Source organism: Nelusetta ayraudi, unplaced genomic scaffold (assembly GCF_046127955.1).
Source record: "Nelusetta ayraudi isolate G7.1 ecotype Tasmania unplaced genomic scaffold, CSIRO-AGI_Nayr_v1 ptg000042l, whole genome shotgun sequence".
Classification (NCBI taxonomy): Eukaryota; Metazoa; Chordata; class Actinopteri; order Tetraodontiformes; family Monacanthidae; genus Nelusetta; species Nelusetta ayraudi.
Window position 1 is genome coordinate 837,951 of NW_027466092.1, and position 19,236 is coordinate 857,186.

The following is a 19,236-nucleotide window of genomic DNA, read 5'->3' on the forward strand; positions in this document are numbered from 1 at the left end:
GATATAAAAGTGGATGATATATTCGTGGGGTAAGGGTTTGGCTTTGTGGTCACTGTTCAGTGCGTTTTCAGTACTAGTAGTGAAAAATGAACATGTTGAAAATCACATTTGCTATTGTTTTTAAAAGTGTCAACATCCAATAATCTCACTGGTCGCAACTGCAACTGATTACGAGAGAAGAAGAGAAGCGAAGCTGCTGAAATGTCGAGTTGAATCACTGAGTATTTTTCTCACACAAGCATCCGTGCTTTCAAATATTCTGAATATTGGTGCTCGACCCCCTTCCCCCCCGCTGCGTCTCCGCCAGCCGTCCCAGTGTCTCCCTCTCTCTCCACTGCAGGACTGGGGCCGAGCCGGAGACGTGGCGGCGCTGGGTGTGTGCTGGCACGTTCCCGGTCAGGAGGAGGAGAACTTTGTTTTCCAGCTGCTGTCCCGCCTCCTGCGCCCTGAGCTGCAGCGAATCCAGGCCCACGTTTCTGGAGAGCAGCCGATGAGCAGGTGGGCCGCCGTGGTTTCCTTCCTCTTTTGAAACTTCCGTGTGAAAAGTAAGGGGCGGGCGATACTGGGGGTTTTGGTATTGATCTGATACCGAGTAAATACAAGGCTGGTGTTCCTGATACCGATTCTTTTCTCTTGAAATAACATGATCATTGAATATATCTCGGATTTTTGACTTTAGCTTGTTGATTACTATCATGGTGAAACACAGTTTTTCAACTCACAACACTAAAAAAGACTATTTATATGACATAATATGAAATACTTCCCCTTTCACTACACCATTATTAAAGAAAAAAGTCAGCAGTGCAAAATAACAAAAAAAAAGAAGCAACAATTGAACAAAATATAAATCTAACAATGTCAGCAAGGCAACAAAAAACTACCTTCCATTACATCCAGATATTTGTAAAAGGAATAAAGTCTGGTTGTCCTTCAACGCTGTTTACTTAGGCAGACTAGAGGAAGTTTTTCAAGAGAGACTGCAAGAGAAGCATCAACCTCATCAGGCAAAGTATCGATCGGATACTTTGCCTGATGATACCATAGCATTAATAACGTAGGATTGATGCCATAGCATTGATACCAAGGCGAATGCTCAGCTTGGTATCGATGCGATCAATATTCAGGTCAATACACCCAGCGCTGTCATCTGCGGTAAGAGCCAGTGTGGCGATCGGTCGGCCTCCCTGCCTCCTGAAGTGGAAACTTAACGACAAACGCACATCTGTTTTTGACACCCCCCACCCCTCACCCAACCACTCACTCACTCACCCACTCACCACCCCCACCCCCCACACTCTTTAGGGAGGAGCTGCTGCAGAGCCTGGCCATCGTGCAGCACTGCCTCCTGGGAGCCGGGAGCATGCTGCCCCCTCTGGACGGGCCGCACGTGACCGACCTGTGAGCGCCAACACACACACGCACACACACACACACACACACTGCAGCCGTTTCACGCTCTGCCCTGTCTTCCAGCGTCCCTTCCATGGTGAACCTGGGCGAGACCAAGCTGCACATTGGCGTCACTTACGGTGAGAAAACAGACGGCGGGAAAACACGCTGCACAAACTGCCGACGCCTCACCGCCCTCGCTCATCCTGCTTCCTGTGTCCATATGGGACGTGCGTGTGTGCGTGTGTGTGTGTGTGTGTGTGTGTGTGTGTGTGTGTGTGTGTGTGTGTGTGTGTGTGTGTGTGTGTGTGTGTGTGTGTGTGTGTCTCCTCCCCTCCAGATGATTCACGGGAGAACTACAGAGAGTCCATCTGCCAAACCATGAAACTGCTGCTCCGTGAGTGCATGCACAAGCCCTCCCCCCCCCCCCGCCACCCTCCTACAAACAAACAACTTATTTCTGTGCAGCGACGCACAATTAATGCGTTTGGGACCTTTTCCAATCCAGATCACATCCTGGAGCACTCGGAGGACGACACCAAGTCACTCTTTGTCATCATTAAGGTGTCGCCTCCTTTTGACTTTGTCTATTATTCATGTGATGTGGCGTTGTCCTTCCGGAAAGGTCTCACCATGTCCTTCCTCTGTCCGTCCTTCCATCCGTCCCGCAGATCATCAGCGACCTCATGTTTTTCCGGGGCACGCACAAGAAGGAGTTCGACTCGCGCTGGAAGAGCTTCACGCTCGTGAAGAAGTCCATGGAGAACAGAGTGAGTGGGGGTGGGCAGGGTGAGATGGAGGGGAGAACAGGGTGAGTGGGGGTGGGCAGGGTGAGATGGAGGGGAGAACAGGGTGAGTTTGGTAGTGAACAGGGTGAGATGGAGGGGAGATCAGGGTGAGTTGGGAGTGAACGGGGTGAGTTGGGGGGAGAACAGTGAGTCAAGGGCAGCAGGCCAACCACTGTCAGCTGCAGGTGAGTGGGCGGAGCCTTGACCCCGGCATCTCGTCTGTCTTTACGCAGCTTCACGGGAAGAAGCAGCACATCAGGGCGCTACTCATTGACCGGGCTCTGCTCCAGCATGAGGTGCTTTAACACACACACACACACACACACACACACACACACACACACACACACACACACACACACACACACACACACACACACACACAGAGTCCTGCCTGAGAGTCGGACCAGTGAGGTTACAGCCACATGTGTGACTTTGTGCCACTGTGTTTGTGTGTGTGTATTCTGTGTGAATAGATGCGGAAGCTGGTGGTGGAGGGCAGTGAATATAAAGTGGTTCATCAGGAGCTGCTCTGCAATCTGCTGCTGCTGTCCACCAGCACCTACAGCCAGGTAGCCGCACCGTCGCAGCAGCAGCAGCAGCAGCAGCTGTTTCCTGTCGCAAGATGCTGCTCACGCAAAAAATAAAGTCAAAAGAGAAAAAAAATGATTGATGCGTGCGTGTGTATTTCTCCTGTGTGTGTGTTTGTCTGTGTGTCTGTGTGCATGTGTGTTTCAGGTGCGCAGCAGGGCTCAGAACGTGCTGACGGCAGCTCTGGGGACCTTCAGCTTCTCCTATAGAGACCTGATCCCGCGCATCCTTCAGCTCCTCTCGCCGCAGCACACGGCGTGCACAGAGCAGCAGTTCAAGGTAACGCAGCAAATGTTGAAAACATTTTATGCAACATGAAAAGGAACTGGTTTATCCCCATGTATATGGATTTTGTTCTGTTTTGTTTTTCAAAACGCAGTAAAATTATTTCCCAGTTAAAAAGAATTAAAAAAAAAAAAAAAAAAAATCCCTCTCACACACACTGATGAGAATTTAAACACAACCTTGTTCACATTAGTAGCATTTGAGGGCACATGCCAAACTGGTTGTGGTATAACGTCTTGGAATGAGGTTGATGTGTGCCAAACATACCACGTGGACAGGTGCTGGGTTTCCGGCTTCGCGTTTTGGCCTACTTCCTTTTCAACCGCATTATACTCCAGCCCACCAGCAGGGGGAGCTCTCTAAGCCACGACTCCGTCTGTCATCCCGCTCTGCGCCTAGCTGTCACTCAGTCGCTGTCCCTGGTCCTGAAACTCAAAGCTGCCCTGGCGCAGCTGCAGCTTCACGCAGTCTGGCGCGTTTAAACGCATTTTTTATGATTGGATCAAACAACAACAACAACAAATTGAGATTCAAGTCAATCACTAAACTGTCTGCTTCAGGAATGATGCCAAGGTTTTTTCTTTTGATTTGCTGCAATATTCAAACATACAATGTTCAGCATTGTTCAATGCTGTATTGAAAACATGACATATAACATGTATTTGCATACAGATAGCCAAGAGAACATCGACCTAGCACCAGTGTAAAACTGTCTCAAAAAATAACATACGTCGGGTTCTGTAGTATAAAACATTCAAAGCAGGTAATGATAAATTTAATTAAATTTAATAAATTAAATGAATACAGTATGGAACAAGACAAATATTCTTTAATTTCACAAGGTGGAATTTATTTATTTTTTCTAGTGGTTCATTTTAGTGGGGATTTAAAAAAAAAAAATCAAATAATGCTTTTGCTCCTTCTAGAAGCAGGTTAGGTGCAGTTTAGAATAATTAACCAATGTGTGGGTGATTTCAGTTTGAGTTTTTGTTTGTGCAAATAAATCCTGGAGATTTCACGCTAGCCGTCCTGTCGCAGGGCGCCCTCTACTGCCTGCTGGGAGCGTACAGCTCCGCCTCCCTGGCCAGTTCCAGGGACTGGGACTGCGTTGGGCAGGTGTGGCCCGCTCTGGTCCGCTGCGGCCTGTCGCCCACCGTGTCCCTGGAGAAGCCCTCCATCGGGCGGCTGCTGGACGACGTGGCCGACAGGATCCTCCGCCAGCACGACACCATCGGGATCTACTTGACCGTGAGCCTCCTCCTCAAACTACTGCAACTCCTTCCGCGTTTAACCGTCTTCATCGACTGCATGCCCCAAATTGCCCCACTTGCAGGTGAGCGAGGGATGTGTGGAGGTGGCCAATCATATCGCGCAGTCCAAAAACCCCGCCCCTTGTCCGGGGCCAACTGTGGAGGAGCTGAAGGAGGGTCTGCAGCGTCAGAGGATCCGGAACGTGGTGACGGCGCGGTGAGGGATGGAGATCCAAGGGGTGTGTTAGAGTTGTATGGAGCGAAATCCTGACACGTCTGTTGCTTTTACAACAGGAAGTACGAGAAGCTGGTCAACGACCTCCTGGACTGCCTGGAGGACAAAGATCTGTAGGTCTTCCCTCCCTGCGTGAGAACGTGCAAGAATAGAAACACAGCAGTGTAATATCTGTGTGTGTGTGTGTGTGTGTGTGTGTGTGTGTGTGTGTGTGTGTGTGTGTGTGTGTGTGTGTAGGCCCTGGAAGTTCGAGCACATGGCCACAGACTTGCTGTCGCTCCAGCTGAGGGAGGATCACCCGCTGCCGCCGGACGCCGTCCTCTTCTACACCCAGAGCCTCGTGCACGACTCCATCAGCATACGGAAGGTGCGTGACCCAACGATACGCGTGTTCATATTAACAAAAAACCTGTCGCCTGATGCAGGTCAAATGAGACAGCAGCTGCGTTTCCGTTACCCCGAGAAATGTGCAAAACCTAAGTACTGCAATAAAAAACTGCTAATGGAAACACCTTAACTTCAAAATAACCTCTCAAATATGGCTCAAAAGGGTTTTACGCTCTCATGAGGTGGTTTTTTAGACGTATTGATATAGAGATACTGTATATCGCAAAAATGTCTTGGAAACACTTTTTTCACATTCACACGTCAGTGGACGTGACGTACGGGGTCATGTGACACGTTCACTTCAAGTGAAACTGCCGCGTTATGTTTGGACGGAGGAGGAGACGGAATATTTTTAAGTAAAGTAAAGTAATCAAAGAGAAAACTATTTTTGACGAAATGCAGATTTCTACAAGGAATTTTGTACTTCCATCCTCCTCAAAATAGGATCTTGTGGGACGAGATTTGACGAGAATTACGGCTTTGCTTTTGTAAACTTGTCATTTTCTCCACCAGGTGGCGATCTCGGCAGTGGCTGGTATTTTGAAACAACTTAAACGGCCGAAGAAGAAGGTTGCGCTCAAGCCTTCAGCTATCAGTGAGTGTGACACACACACACACACACACACACACACACACAAACAAACAAATCGTTTCCATTCAGCTCCTAATGTGTGAACAAATGTTAATTCCCACCATGAGGTGGCACCAGGTGCATCACATTCTAATTCAAGTTATTTCTTGTGATTTCACATTCAGTGAGCAATTTTTTTCTTACTCTACTTTTGCTTTCTATGGAAATATAAATTGCTCCGCTGCTTTTCTTGCTGCTTGTATACACTCATTTGCACATTGTGACCTTCAAAGACGCCTTAAAGGTCAAACATTCTGCAAAGCAACTTTTCCAACAGCAACCTGTGCCGCCATCACTTCAGTGAACTGTCCAGAGATGAGCAATGTTTAGTTCTTCAGTTTTTCTGAAAATGATGACACAATGAGTCACTGATTATGCTGAAATAATTTATTATTATTATTATTATTATTATTATTATTATAATAATAATACTAATATAAATATATTTATATAATATTTTTCTATAATAATATGTATATTTTTTTTAGCAGAAGCAGCAGAAGATGCAAACAGATTGCTAAATATTCTGTTTTGTTTTGTTTTTAATACGTTTAATACGCTTCAAAACTGAGTATTTGAAAACGGACCCTTTCTGATTTGTCGCTGTCTGTCCGTTGTGGCTGAAGGCGGCAGCCGCGGTGAGGAGGAGGAGGAGAAGGAAGAGGAGCCGGCGGCGTCGGCGAGCGTGGGCGACCGCCCGGCCAACAGCTGGCTGCAGTACGACAGCAGCAACCTGCCGGTGACGGAGGAGCAGTGGGAGTCGCTGCAGTTTGTGGAGAAGACTCACTGTGGCTACTACTGCTGGCCCAGGTAGAGACGGCCGGCTGAGCCACTTCACTGGCTAGAGCAGGGGTGGGCAAACTCTTGGACTGGTGGACCACAATAGGTTCTAAATTGAGACAGCAGATACATAGTGTTTCGTTGGCCCAGCTCATAGGAGGAAAAAATATATCATGGGTTATGTAGAAAACATGGGCTTTAATGCGTTTTGAAAATGAATAAAAGCAAAGCCCCACGGTGTTTAGATCTTTATTGAAATGACTCTGAAAACACTGAAAAAAAAGGGTTGTAATACAGCTACTTTATTGCTGTATAAAATCATTTCCTCAAGTTCAGTGGGCTGGATTAAAAAGCTTTATGGGCCGCATATGGCCCCCGGGGCCGCAGTTTGCCCAACCCTGGGCTAGTGGCTAGTGGCTTTGACTGTCGGTGGCAGTGACTTCCTGTCAGGGCCTGGATGAGGCTGACTGAGCGGCTCTCCGCCTGGCCTAGATAGAGGAAGTGATGCGTCGGCGGAGCGGCCGGCCCCTCTGCTGACTAACTGACTTTTTAATCACTCATTTATCCTCGCCGCTCACTTCAAGTGTGTGGCGATCCGTAATTATTTTTTTTTTCACTCCCCTCTCCCCCGCCCCGCCCGCCTGCTGGCGTTTTTATCTGTGAATCACGGCTTCCTCTTTTGTCTCTGCGCTCCTCTCAGAGAAATGATGATCCACGCAGCTTCCCGCAGCACAAAAGATGACTTGCAGTACGACGAGATGAGTGAGGTGCGTGCTCAAACCCCGCCCCCTTCCACATTCCTCAGCCCCCATGTGACGCGTGACGTCTCTTTTCTGTGTCGCTCAGGGTGAAAAGATCATCTTTGAATATTTCTCCGACCCCGAGTTCATCGTGCAGCTCCTGGAGTTCCTCTCTCTGGAGGACCGCAAGGGGAAAGACAGCTTCAACCCCAGACGCTTCTGCCTCTTCAAGGTACTCTGACTCCACCCGCCTGTGGGTGCAACCAAGGCCGGGTACCCAACTTTGATACATTTGTAGCACTGACCTAATTGCTCTGATCCTATCAAATATCGAAAAATGAATCGTCTCTCGTGGGCCAACTTCAAGAAAGTAAATCTCAACGTCTGTGAGCCGGCAATGACTTGACGTCCAGATCTAAAGTGGCTGCCGTTCGGCTTTAACGTTATTCAGGCGGGAACTAAAAGATGCTGGCAAACTTTAGTTGACGTCAAAGTGACAATTAGCATCATGCCAAAGATTCTAAAGTGGCTCCGCCTCATTAAGGTGGATCAAGGCAAAGCAAAATGCAACTTAAGTGCTGAGGCTGTAGCGTCGGGGGTGGTAGCACAACAAAGTGGATTTGGAGGAATTGCTCATTTGAATCAGCAGTAAAATAGAAACTCTAAGCTTAGTGCTTTTTTGTTCCAATTGGTTTAAAACATCTGCTATCAACAAAAAAAAAGTATCATTCTGGAATCGGTCTCAAAATTGGCATCGTATGAAAACATTCTGAGTGGAATCATTCTCGGAGCCGACCTTCCTCTCACCGAACCTCTGGTCCACAGGGGCTGTTCCGCAACTACGGCGACGCCTTCCTGCCGCTGCTGTGGCCGCACCTGGAGCAGCTGGCCGCCGACCCGCACGAGAGCTCGCAGCGCTGCGTGTGCGAGATCACCGCCGGCCTGCTGAGGGGCAGCAAACTCTGGAGCTTCAGCAAGGTAGCGCAGAGCCGCAGACGGCAAGACATAGCTGCCGATGAGAGGAAGAGTCGATATTAATAAAGAGCCTTGGTGTTTCTGTGTCTGTGTTCAGGTGGACAGTCTCTGGAAGCTTCTGTGCCCCCTGATCAGGACGGCGTTGACCAACGTGACGGTGGAAACCTACACCGACTGGGGCACCTGCATCGCCACGGCTTGCGTGAGTTGAAGTGTTGCGATCATATCGGGGTCCTTTGTGACATCACAAAGGGCTGATAGCCATAACAGAGTTTGTGAAACACAGTAGCAGTGAAGGATGGACTTTTCCCATTCGCTGACATGGACTCCCTGACACTAATTTTTGGGAAAGGTCAATTGTGTAAGAAATGGGACTTTAATATTATTTTCCCACTTACTCTCTGGCGCCTCCTATCTGGCCGACATGCGATGAACCTCATAAATTCATAACTGCTGCTGGGTTAGGTAGTAAAATAAGCCTTTTTGTGTTGTCTTTTGTTCCTTGTTTTTTTTTGTCGTTTTTTTTGCACTGGCTGCTGTCCAATAGGAGGGCCGTGATCCCCGGAAACTCCACTGGCTGTTTGAGATGCTGATGGAGAGTCCACTCAGCGGAGAGGGCGGGTCCTTCCGGGACGCCAGGTAGGACACACACACACACACACACACACACACACACACACACGCACGATGCAGGTACAGCAGAGACATTAGCACAACCCAACACTGACAAGCTGTGTGTGTGTGTGTGTGTGTGTGTGTGTGTGTGTGTGTGTGTGTGTGTGTGTGTGTGTGTGTGTGTGTGTGTGTGTGTGTGTGTGTGTGTGCCAGTCTGCTGTATGTGCTCCAGGGGGGTCTGGCCCAGCAGCAGTGGAGGGTCTCCGAGCTCCTGCACCGGCTCCTGGTCTACCTGGAGCCCAAACTCACGCAGGTGTACAAGAACGTCCGGGAGCGCATCGGCAGGTAGCCAACTAACTCTCTCCTGGCAGGTCGGGCGATCGGAGCTCAACCAGGTCAAACGCATCAAAATTCCAGAAGTCTCTTCTTTGTGATGTCACAAAGGGTGTTAATACAGACATTAGTTGTGGTAATAAAGCAGTGAATTAACCGGTTTTTAAATCAAGAAGAGAAAAAAAGACATCCTTTGTGACATCACAAAGGACACAGACACTCAGGTATTGGCTCCGCCCTCTCAGACCGCCGGCCTTTGTTGTTTTTGTCCCGTCTCAACAAGCACCACATCTGTCTCATCCACATCTGTTTCTGTTTTTTCTTTTCCTTCCTCGTCTCCTCCCTTCCTTGTCTCCTCCCTCCCCCTCTCGCCCCCCCTCTCCCTCCTCCCTCTCCAGTGTCCTGACCTACATCTTCATGATGGACGTGGCGCTGCCCGGCACCCGGCCCACCGCCTCGCCCCACGTGGCCGAGTTCGTGGGCCGGGTCCTGCGGCGCCTCAAGCCCCTCACGTCTGAGGCGGAGATCCACAACCACGTGCACGAGGAGAACACCCAGGAGACGGACGAGCGCACGCAGGCTGTCAAGCTGCTCAAGACGGGTCAGAGCCGTGCACGGGTGGGAGGGGGAGGGGCCACAGAAAGAAAGAAAAACGGTGCCAAAAGGAAAAGCTTTGAGGCGGCTATTGATTTCAGCTGCACATTAACAACAAGGTGCTGCTTGCAGACAGACTCTGTCTCATACAGTCACTTAATTAAGACTTTATTATGATTTATTTTGTTTTAGATGAATGGATGGATGGATGGATGGATAGAGGGAGGGATGGATGGATGGATGGATAGATGGATGGAGGAATGGATAGCTAGATGTACTTTGTTGATCCCAAACTGGGAAACTACACTGTTGCAGCTCTAAAAAAAAAAAAAAAACTGGACAAAAAATTAACTGTACAGTTTTTTAAGATTTTTTTTTTTTCTTATCAGTTGCGTGCAGATCGTTGTCCATGATTATTTATAGTTTATTAGTTTGCTATAATCGTACATCGGAGCCTCCATTCATGCATTGTCCTTATCTAAGATCTATTACGACCTTCCAGGATTCTCTTTTGTAAACATGAACAATAACAGGAACTGAGTAACTAATGGTGTCCTGACTAACACAACTAAACGAGGCTGATGGGAGGTTTACACCAACAGCAGCCCGTTTAAGCAAGATTTTCTCTCACATCATAATTTATTGCCCACATTACAGCCAAACTCCAGCGTTGTAGCTCATCTTTACGGGCATTTATGTACGCAAATATTTCCTCTTTTTTTTTTTTCTTCAAAGCTGAAAGTTTTTACCGCTCTTAAATTCAGCACCGACATCTGCAGCCGCGCAGCACAAAACCTCAATAAAAATGCTGTCCGTATCACGAGAGGATACGGGGGGGAAGGGGCTTGGGAAAAGGATGAATAAATGCAGCGAGGCTGTAGAAAGAGAGGCAAGGACACGCACCCTGTTTGGAAACGAAACAGACAAACAGAGCGTCGATCTCCATCCTTAACTTTGGCTGAGCGGTGGCTCCCTCAGTGTGCACGAGCCAGTAATCGCATCAATTAACCAGATAAATATCGGCTCAGATTATCCAAACCATTAGACACTTAATCATGACAGATTGTGTTTTATTAGCGGAGGAACGCCGTGAGGTCACAGCGGCCACTTCGCTGCTTTTATTGGCTTGGCAGCCACCCAGCACCCACAGTGTTTGTCTCTCGTGTGTGTGTGTGTGTGTGTGTGTGTGTGTGTGTGTGTGTGTGTGTGTGTGTGTGTGTTCTCCGCAGTGTTGAAATGGTTGATGGTGAGCGCCGGCCGAACTTTCACCACTCCTGTTCAGCAGCAGCTCCAGCTCCTCCCTCTCCTCTTCAAGGTAGAGAGAGAGAGACACACACACACACACACACACACACACACACACACACACACACAGAGGTCCCACTGCAGCATTATTACCCACTCAATCTTACTTGCCTATTAAACTCAATTTCTCTCTTCATTTACTCAAAACGGTGCGTCGCTCTGTGTCCTCTCTCCTCATCTCACCCTCCTCCCTCCTCCTCCTCCTACTCCTCTCTCTTCCTCCTCTCCCCACCCCTCTTCGACTCCCCCCCCCCCCCCCCTTGCAGATTGCCCCGGTGGAGATTGATGAGAACTATGATGAGATGAAGCAGGATGCGCGCACGTGTCTCTCCCTCATGTCCCAGGGTCTGCTGTATCCCGAGCACATCCCGCTGGTGCTGGCGGCGCTGGAGGAGGTAACCTGCGGCACGCTGGGCTCCGCCCCTTTTGGCCCCCCGCCACCCTAATAAAGGAGTGTCTGTCTGTCTGTCTGTCTGTCCCACGTCTGACCGCCTTACAAAACTACGGTCTCACATCCAAAAGGAGAGGATGCGACGTGGGTCAGACGTCTTTGGTGGAGCTCGACACTTTGCGTGACACTGATTCAGCCAATCACACTATTTGCTATGAATCAGATCACAGTCGTCCTGTCAGCCGTTTAAAAGGCGTTAAAAATGCTTTAAAAACGCTTTTTTGGCCCATGGGATTTTTGTGCTGCAGTACCTCGAGTGGCCACTGGGAAAAATCGGCTCGTAACACCATGCTCCATCCTGATGCAACCACTAGTGATGGGATAAGCAGGTCTTTTCTGTGTACTGAATCACTTGAATTGGTACAATGAAACAATTCATTCAAGTTGTTTGTTTTGCTGAATTGTTCAGTTTCACAGCTCTTCACACAGAGCGCTGCTTAAAAGTCAATTAGTACAATTATTACATGTTTTTATAGCTAGCTAGGTTAAGCTATATTCTCAATATTGGCAGTTTATTTCCTTTTTTGCTGCAGCTTCCCACTGACACGATCCCGGCAGTTCTTTTGTCAAATAGAAGAACGTCCTTCATTATCTGTTTCATTTTAAAATATTATATTTTTAATGTCTCCTCGATCTTCATGTCCTTCATGTTTTTTTTTCTTCATAATTCAGTGCAAATGCATACAAAGGAATGTGATGTTCTCAAAACCCATTTTGAAACAGACCGTATTTCTATGTTTCAAGAACTGACGGCATGTGGGAGCGCCTGCACTGATACAAAGTGAACTCACGTGGTTGTAATCGTGGCGCCAACGCGACGCCAACAGCGGTGTAATTAATCACCTGGCCCCCGGGTGGCTCCACTGCCCTGCGACGACGGCGCTCGGCTGAGAATCCCGGCGCTTCTTTGAAGTGAGACGGAGCAGTCGGAGTTAATTATGCTGCTTATTATTGAACGAGGGTGAAAATAGCTGCGCTCGCAGCCTCGGCGGCGCTATCACCTGTAGCCTGGGCGGCTCCGCCCCCCTCGGCTGTCAGGCCGCGGGGTCAACAGCTGGCACGGCGAGATTTTGAAAAGCGACGCCTTCGTGCTCTCGCTCCGTTTGAATTCAACCAGCCTAGAAAGAGGGGTGTGGGGGAGGGGGAGTCGGAATTGGAATAGGAAGCGAAACGAAAATATTCCGGCGTCTCGGGGGCAAAACCAACAACGAACCGACGGCTCGTCGCTCTGTTTCTGCAGAGCGGCGGAGCAGCTTTCACTGCCAGGTGCTCTTCTATCGTTCATCCGTTCAGGCAAGACACTGATCGCAGCAGGTGCAGGATTCCAACCGTCACAAGTGATTATTATGGGATGTTTCAAGCCAGAGGGACTGGGACAATGTTTTAGGGTATTCTGTGTAAACTAAGATTGTTTTATGTGATTTTTTTTTTTATTTTATTATTACTAAATGGCTTCAGATTTGTGCGACACGGTGGCGCAGTGGTTAGCGCTGTCGCCTCACGGCAACAAGGGTTGTTGGTTCAGTTCCGGGCGTGGGGCCTTTCTGTGTGGAGCTTGCATGTTCCCCCTGTGTCTGCGTGGGTTCTCTCCGGGTTCTCCGGCTTCCTCCCGCAGTCCAAAAACATGCATGTGAGGTGAATTGGAAACTCTAAATTGTCGGTAGGTGTGTATGTGAGTGTGAATGGTTGTTTGTCTCTCTGTGGACCAGGGATGAACTGGCCACTTGTCCAGGGTGTCGCCCTGCCTTCACCATATGACAGCTGGGAGAGGCTCCAGCAGACCCCCGAGACCCTGAGTGTAGGAACAAGCAGGAATTGAAAATGGAAGAATGGATGAAATTTGAGATGTTTTTTTTGTTTGTTTGTTTTTTCATTTTCTTTAAAATTTTTCATCTATTATTTTGCATTATCAAAGGTCAGATGGCGCTGCGGGAAACTCTGAGTTTAAGTGGTGCTTCCTCAGTTGTATGTTCTGACTGGTTCACTGGCACCTCTAAACTCAGCAGGTCATGTGATCACCTGGTGACTTGTTGGTTCCCACCTTTTTTGAACAGCTGGAACCAGCTCCAACAAACCCAATAACAACAACAACAACCCCCCCCCCCCCCCCCCCGCCTGTCTGTGTCCCTGCAGATGGCGTCCAGCAGGTCGTGGCACGCCCGCTTCTCCGTCCTCACCTACCTGCAGATCATGGTCTTCTACAACCTCTTCACCCTGCTCAGTTTACCTGCGCAGGTGCTCCGCATCCGCACGCTGGTCATCCAGCTGCTGCTGGACGAGCAGCTCGAGGTGACGTAGCAACTTTTCCATTTTCTGTCATTTTGCCTGTGGATGAAGCTGCGCCTTCGCATTAAAGTTTAATGGAGGCAAATTTGTAGCGAAGCTTTATTTGTTTTTCGGCCCGTCGAAGGTGACAAGCCGCCGCTCATTAAATGATTAGTGTTTGTCGCCTCCAGCTAAGGTGAACTTGAGCGCCGCCGCTCACCGCTGCCGGCCCGTCTCGCCTTTTCTATTTTTTCGCACAGTCAGCGTCTGGCTGGCTGTTGTGCTGCCGAACACCTGCGGGGGCCTCGACCCCGGATTGATCCCAGCTGCAGATGGATGCAATGCTGCTGCGGATTGTCAGCCACCTGTCTGTCTGTCTGTCTGCCTGTCTGTCTGGGTGTTTTGTGGGGTTGTGCGTCACAGCTGGGGAGTGTCTCTCTCTCCGTCTCGCTGTCTGTTTGAACGTCTGCGCCGCCGCTCAGCGCTGAGTCATAATTTATGCAAAGCGACGCAGAGAGACGATGGCGGCGGCGGTGGAGAACATTTCCCCGACTCATCTGAGCATCTTCCCCTGGCTCCGCCCCTTCCTTCACCCCCCCAAACCCCAGTCTCACTCCTCACAATCGCCTCCTTTAATAAATTGAGGAAGTTTTTCTTCCTGCAGTACGACTCGCTGGCTGGCGCCTCCTCCTGCTGCAGCCTTCATTTGTCACAGCTGAACTTTGGGGCGACGCGTTGATTTTCTTACTCTGCTGCTGCTCCCTTGCTCCCCCCCCCCCCCGGCACACACAAACAACCTCTCCTGCAGGTGAGAGACATGGCAGCCACCACCCTCAGTGGTTTACTGCAGTGCCACTTCTTTCCCCTGGACTCCACGCTGCAGACGGAGCTCCAGACGCTGAGTCAGACTCCCCTCCCCAAGGCCAGAGGAGAGCTGGCCTCCTCAGGTACACACACACACACACAGTTATATGCACTTGTGAGGCAATCACAGTAAAATTTGACCTAGAACCCCTTCTTATCCCAGGGGATTTGTGACCCTTGAAATTCTATTCTAGTCCTTTTTAACACTATCGTGTGTGTGTGTGTGTGTGTGTGTGTGTGTGTGTGTGTGTGTGTGTGTGTGTGTGTGTGTGTGTGTGTGTGTGTGTGTGTGTGTGTGTGTGTGTGTGTGTGTCAGACCTGGTGCGGCGCCACGCTGGAGTGCTCGGCCTCAGTGCGTGCATCCTGTCGAGCCCCTACGACGTCCCGCACTGGATGCCACAGATCCTGATGGACCTGAGTGACCATCTCAACGACCCACAGCCTATAGAGGTGCGCACACACACACACACAAATGCGCGCGCTCACATCCAGCACCTCGACGTGTTGTGGGTCTAAATAATACAATTTCATTGTCCAATTGAGGAGAAAATTGTGCGCTGCGTGCTCCCAGGAGGCGGGTCATGGTGCTAATTCAGTGCCTCAGCGCCAGGAGATAAACGGCCACTACTGTTCAGTTACAACTTAGTAAAAAAAAAAAAAAATGGAAAGCCGTGAGCTGCAGTGAACGGCACCGCTCCAATTTGGTCCAGTAGCTGATGGATCTCTGGTCGCTTCTGTGTTTGAGGCTCTCGCAGCTTCTTTTATAGAAGAACCCGGATGGATGTTTAGGTGGTGAACCCGCCTCTGGGTTCTTTTGTCGCTCTAGTAAGCTTCCTTCTCTTCCTCTTGTCCTTGCTGGGCTCCTCCACTGGTTTCTCACTAGCGAGCTTCTCCCTCTTCAAGTCATCTCCAAGTTGTTACTGCGTTTGAACTGTTTCACGTGGTGTTTTAGCATCAATACATTAACGACAAGCTCCTCAGTTTTTAATCCCTGCAAACAAACCAGCGCGTCAGTATGGAGACGCAGTTTCACGTCTACATTGTTGTAGTGCCACTGTAAGACCAGAGGTTGCAGTAAACATAGAATGCACGCGCAAAACTGTTTTGATTCTAAAGAGAAGTCAGTATCTCCTCATGTTGTCAGCATCTTTCAGCAGCTGTTTTAATCTTTATTTGCAAACATGTTTTCTGTTGGAAAATTGTTCTTCAAATTTTGCATTCTTATTTGTCTGAAATGAAACCTTCATTCCTTCAAATCTCAGATTCAAGAAAATGTTTCAGACTTCCAAATCCAACGTTTTGAAAAATTTCGAAAGATCTCAGATCCCTAAGGGGGTATTACTAACGTACTGTGTGTTTCACTGCTTCTACGGGGGTGAAAACAAAAAAAAACTTTTCTTCATTTGGGCTTCAGTCAGTGGAAGGACAAAAAGTCTCGTGTCAGCTTCTTACTTTCACAGCTTTATTCCTGAGAACAAATGAAGCAACAGAAAGAAACTCTCAGCATCCTCTTTACTGCAGGCGCTTAATAGGAATTCTAATTCTGGGCCGCTAAAGTGTACGTTTCACTGCATTGATTGGACTTTGGAGTTAAAGTGACGCACAGTTTTGGTTCAGGTTTTCAGGAAAGACACGCTGAACACCAGACTGCGGCGTTACGGAGGAAACTTCTACCCGCGCTTTGTTTTCTTGATTGCTTTTTCTTCCAAAAAAAACTCTGAGGTGTTATCTTTGTATAATTAAAAACATGACGAGTTAAAAGTGTTTTTGCAACTCAATTAAAACTCAGACGCCAAAACGAGACAGAGCTCTGAAAGTGGAAAAAGTTAATTAGACTGAACTCGTCCGTGAGCGGCACTTTTTTCAGACGTGAATCCAGATGTGACCCCCAGCCCTCCCAGTACTCACAGTTTACTCCCAGCCCTCCCTCTAGCCCTCCCAATCCTAACCACTACGCCTCCTAGTCCTCCTTCCAGTCCTCCCCCAGTCTTTCCAGTTGACCCTCCAGTTCTCCCCTCAGTCCTCCTCCCAGTTCTCCCAGTTCTCCACCCAGTCCTTCCACTACTCCTCCCAGTCCCCAATCCTTCTCCTCCCAGTACTCCCAGTACTCCCAGTTTACTCCCAGCCCTCCTCTAGTCTTACCAATCCTAACCACTAGTCCTCCTTCCAGTCCTCCCCCAGTCTTTCCAGTTGACCCTCCAGTTCTCCCCTCAGTCCTCCTCCCAGTTCTCCCAGTTCTCCACCCAGTCCTTCCACTACTCCTCCCAGTCCCCAATCCTTCTCCTCCCAGTACTCCCAGTACTCCCAGTTTACTCCCAGCCCTCCTCTAGTCTTACCAATCCTAACCATTAGTCCTCCTTCCAGTCCTCCCCCAGTCTTTTCCAGTTGACCCTCCAGTTCTCCCCTCAGTCCTCCTCCTGGTCCTTCAACTTCTCCACAGTTCCTCACCCAGTCCTCCCCCCAGTCTTCCCAGTACTCCTCCCAGTCCTCCCAGTCTGCTCCCCAAGTCAATCGCAACACTGAATTCCAGCCTCTTGTTGTCATACTTGACAGTCGTAGTTCTGTCGTAGTTCAATCGTAGTTCAATCGTAGTTCCGTCGTCCCATCGCAGAAGCAGAACTCCGTCTGACAGGATGGTTGTGTGTTTTTATTCAAGATGACGGTGAAAAAGACGCTGTCCGAGTTCAGGCGCACCCACCACGACAACTGGCAGGAGCACCGGCAGGGCTTCACCGACAACCAGCTGCTGGTGCTCACCGACCTGCTGGTGTCGCCGTGTTACTACGCCTAGAGCGCCGCCGCCCCCCCCCCCCCCCCGGCTCCTCCCACTGCCAGCCAGCCGCTCCAAAAGGCAATGAGCTCATTTTAAGAAACTCTTTGTGACGGACGCTGTTGCAGCGACTGAAAGCTGCTGCAGCTGCAAAGTCACGTGCCAACGCACAGAAAAACTCCTGGACCTTCTGAACTGGAACCTTCTTGGTGTTGCTTTTGCTGCCGAGGAGCTCCACGGCCGGTATAAAGGCCCCTGAATTGTATTTATTTTATTTTTTTTAGACACACAAATCTTCAGCTGTATTTATTTTTTATACAGTAATTGTTGTAAAATAATAGATGATTTATTGCACTTTTCAGATATCTTTAGAAAATATCTGTACAATGTAATTTAAAAAAAAAACTTGATTTATATAATTTTAATACATAAAATAAGATCTAAGCACTAAAATGAGGAATTTATGGTACAAAAATATAACCATACTATACACGATGTACTTGTAAACCCTTGCAATGTGAACGAATACAGTATAAGACAGAATTATTAAATATAAATGATCAAATATGTTATCATTATTATTATTATTATTGATAATAATATTATTATTATTGTATTGCACTATATTGTGTTGCACTATAGCTGAACACTGTGAATGTACTAAATAAATCCCTGCAATTCCCCTGCATTTGTGAACCCAAGCCTTGTTTTTGACAGTGTGAGTGAGAAGCAGTGTTTGCTTGGTTGATCATAGCAAATATTTACGGTTATCTTTTTTTTTTTTTATAGCCGGCTCCGTACTTATCACACATGAGCTGTCCGCAGCAGATAATGTTCAGCGGGGATCAGATACCAGTGTTTCTCTCTGCAAAGACAGATTTCAGCTCGCGTCTGAAATTTATATCACTAACAAAAAAAAGAAAAATACAGCAGGCTTTAAAGGGTCCCGCTTTGTCCTGAACTCAGTGGTTCAACATCAGCGTCTGTCTTACAAACGCTGACCAGAGATTTAGCCCTCTGTTTACAGCCTCCTGCTAAAAATGCTGCTTTGTTGGACCTTCCTCATGTTCAGAGGGCGACAAAAATGAGGCGTTCAAGGGCACAGCCAATATCTGGCTGAGGGGTGTGGCCGCAACCAGTGTCCTCTGTGACATCACAAAGGGGCTGATTTCCACAGCACTGTCCAAGTTCACTGTCCATGTTGCGGCATGTTGAACCTTGAGGCAGCATTACCTGCAACTTCCTCCCAATAAGCATCACTGATGCACTACAAAATATGATAATACATATAATATAAATATGTATTTAGTAATAATAACACATAATTGTGTTCTTTGGTGCATCTCATGTGTCCTTTATCTCAGTTTGTACAGGTGGACGCAGGATAAAGCACAGTAACACTTGTCTCTTCTTAATGAGCTGGAGAGTGAAGTGAGAAACTGGGCAACTTGGGTGCAGCTGATGATAGCCAGTGGCTTACTTAAGCAAATTGGGCGACTGTAGCTCAAAGCGGGTTGTCCAATGACCGAAAGGTTGGCGGTTCAAATCCAGCCCCATCCCAGTCCATCGCTGTGTCCTTGGGCAAGGCACTGAACCCTAAATTGCTCCCAATGGGGCTGGCAGCAGCCACTCATTGGTGTATGAGTGTATGTGTGAGTGAATGGGTGGATGAGAGGCCATTGTAAAGCACTTTGGGGTACCGTGAAGGTGCTGGAAAGTCCAGTCGATTTAAATATTTAAGTTTCTTCTTTGTGTTATTTTCAAACTGAATTTCTGACTTTAATCAGTCTGGAAGGTAATTGTCTCAATTTTAATTATTTGAATGACCTGGAATGACCCGGTTAAAACCAAGACATATGGAGACAGTCATTCAAAAGGAGATTCTCTGATCAAGTGCGGCTCGTGCAAAGGCAGCGACAGTAACAGGAACTACGGTCTCTTCAGCTGTCAGTCAGTTCCAGTCAACCAACGTATCAAAGCGCAGA

General features: G+C 48.4%; 1 protein-coding gene across 1 annotated transcript in view; it reads left to right on the forward strand.

The window, feature by feature from the left end:
* Positions 1-17,939, forward strand: part of LOC142893184 (proteasome activator complex subunit 4B-like) — a 36,216-nt gene extending 18,277 nt beyond the window's left edge. The window contains exons 20-47 of the mRNA XM_076033496.1: positions 341-498; positions 1,306-1,401; positions 1,477-1,532; positions 1,733-1,789; positions 1,901-1,956; positions 2,064-2,162; positions 2,414-2,476; positions 2,657-2,752; positions 2,919-3,050; positions 4,095-4,304; positions 4,390-4,523; positions 4,601-4,654; positions 4,779-4,908; positions 5,442-5,523; positions 6,186-6,369; positions 7,040-7,106; positions 7,186-7,311; positions 7,905-8,057; positions 8,152-8,256; positions 8,602-8,693; positions 8,883-9,014; positions 9,401-9,603; positions 10,826-10,911; positions 11,168-11,296; positions 13,486-13,641; positions 14,426-14,564; positions 14,798-14,931; positions 17,138-17,939. Coding sequence (XP_075889611.1) covers positions 341-498; positions 1,306-1,401; positions 1,477-1,532; positions 1,733-1,789; positions 1,901-1,956; positions 2,064-2,162; positions 2,414-2,476; positions 2,657-2,752; positions 2,919-3,050; positions 4,095-4,304; positions 4,390-4,523; positions 4,601-4,654; positions 4,779-4,908; positions 5,442-5,523; positions 6,186-6,369; positions 7,040-7,106; positions 7,186-7,311; positions 7,905-8,057; positions 8,152-8,256; positions 8,602-8,693; positions 8,883-9,014; positions 9,401-9,603; positions 10,826-10,911; positions 11,168-11,296; positions 13,486-13,641; positions 14,426-14,564; positions 14,798-14,931; positions 17,138-17,272 — 3,264 coding nt within the window. The 3' untranslated portion in view covers positions 17,273-17,939. The remainder of the gene's footprint in view (positions 1-340; positions 499-1,305; positions 1,402-1,476; positions 1,533-1,732; positions 1,790-1,900; positions 1,957-2,063; positions 2,163-2,413; positions 2,477-2,656; positions 2,753-2,918; positions 3,051-4,094; positions 4,305-4,389; positions 4,524-4,600; positions 4,655-4,778; positions 4,909-5,441; positions 5,524-6,185; positions 6,370-7,039; positions 7,107-7,185; positions 7,312-7,904; positions 8,058-8,151; positions 8,257-8,601; positions 8,694-8,882; positions 9,015-9,400; positions 9,604-10,825; positions 10,912-11,167; positions 11,297-13,485; positions 13,642-14,425; positions 14,565-14,797; positions 14,932-17,137) is intronic.
* Positions 17,940-19,236: the final 1,297 nt, after the last annotated feature.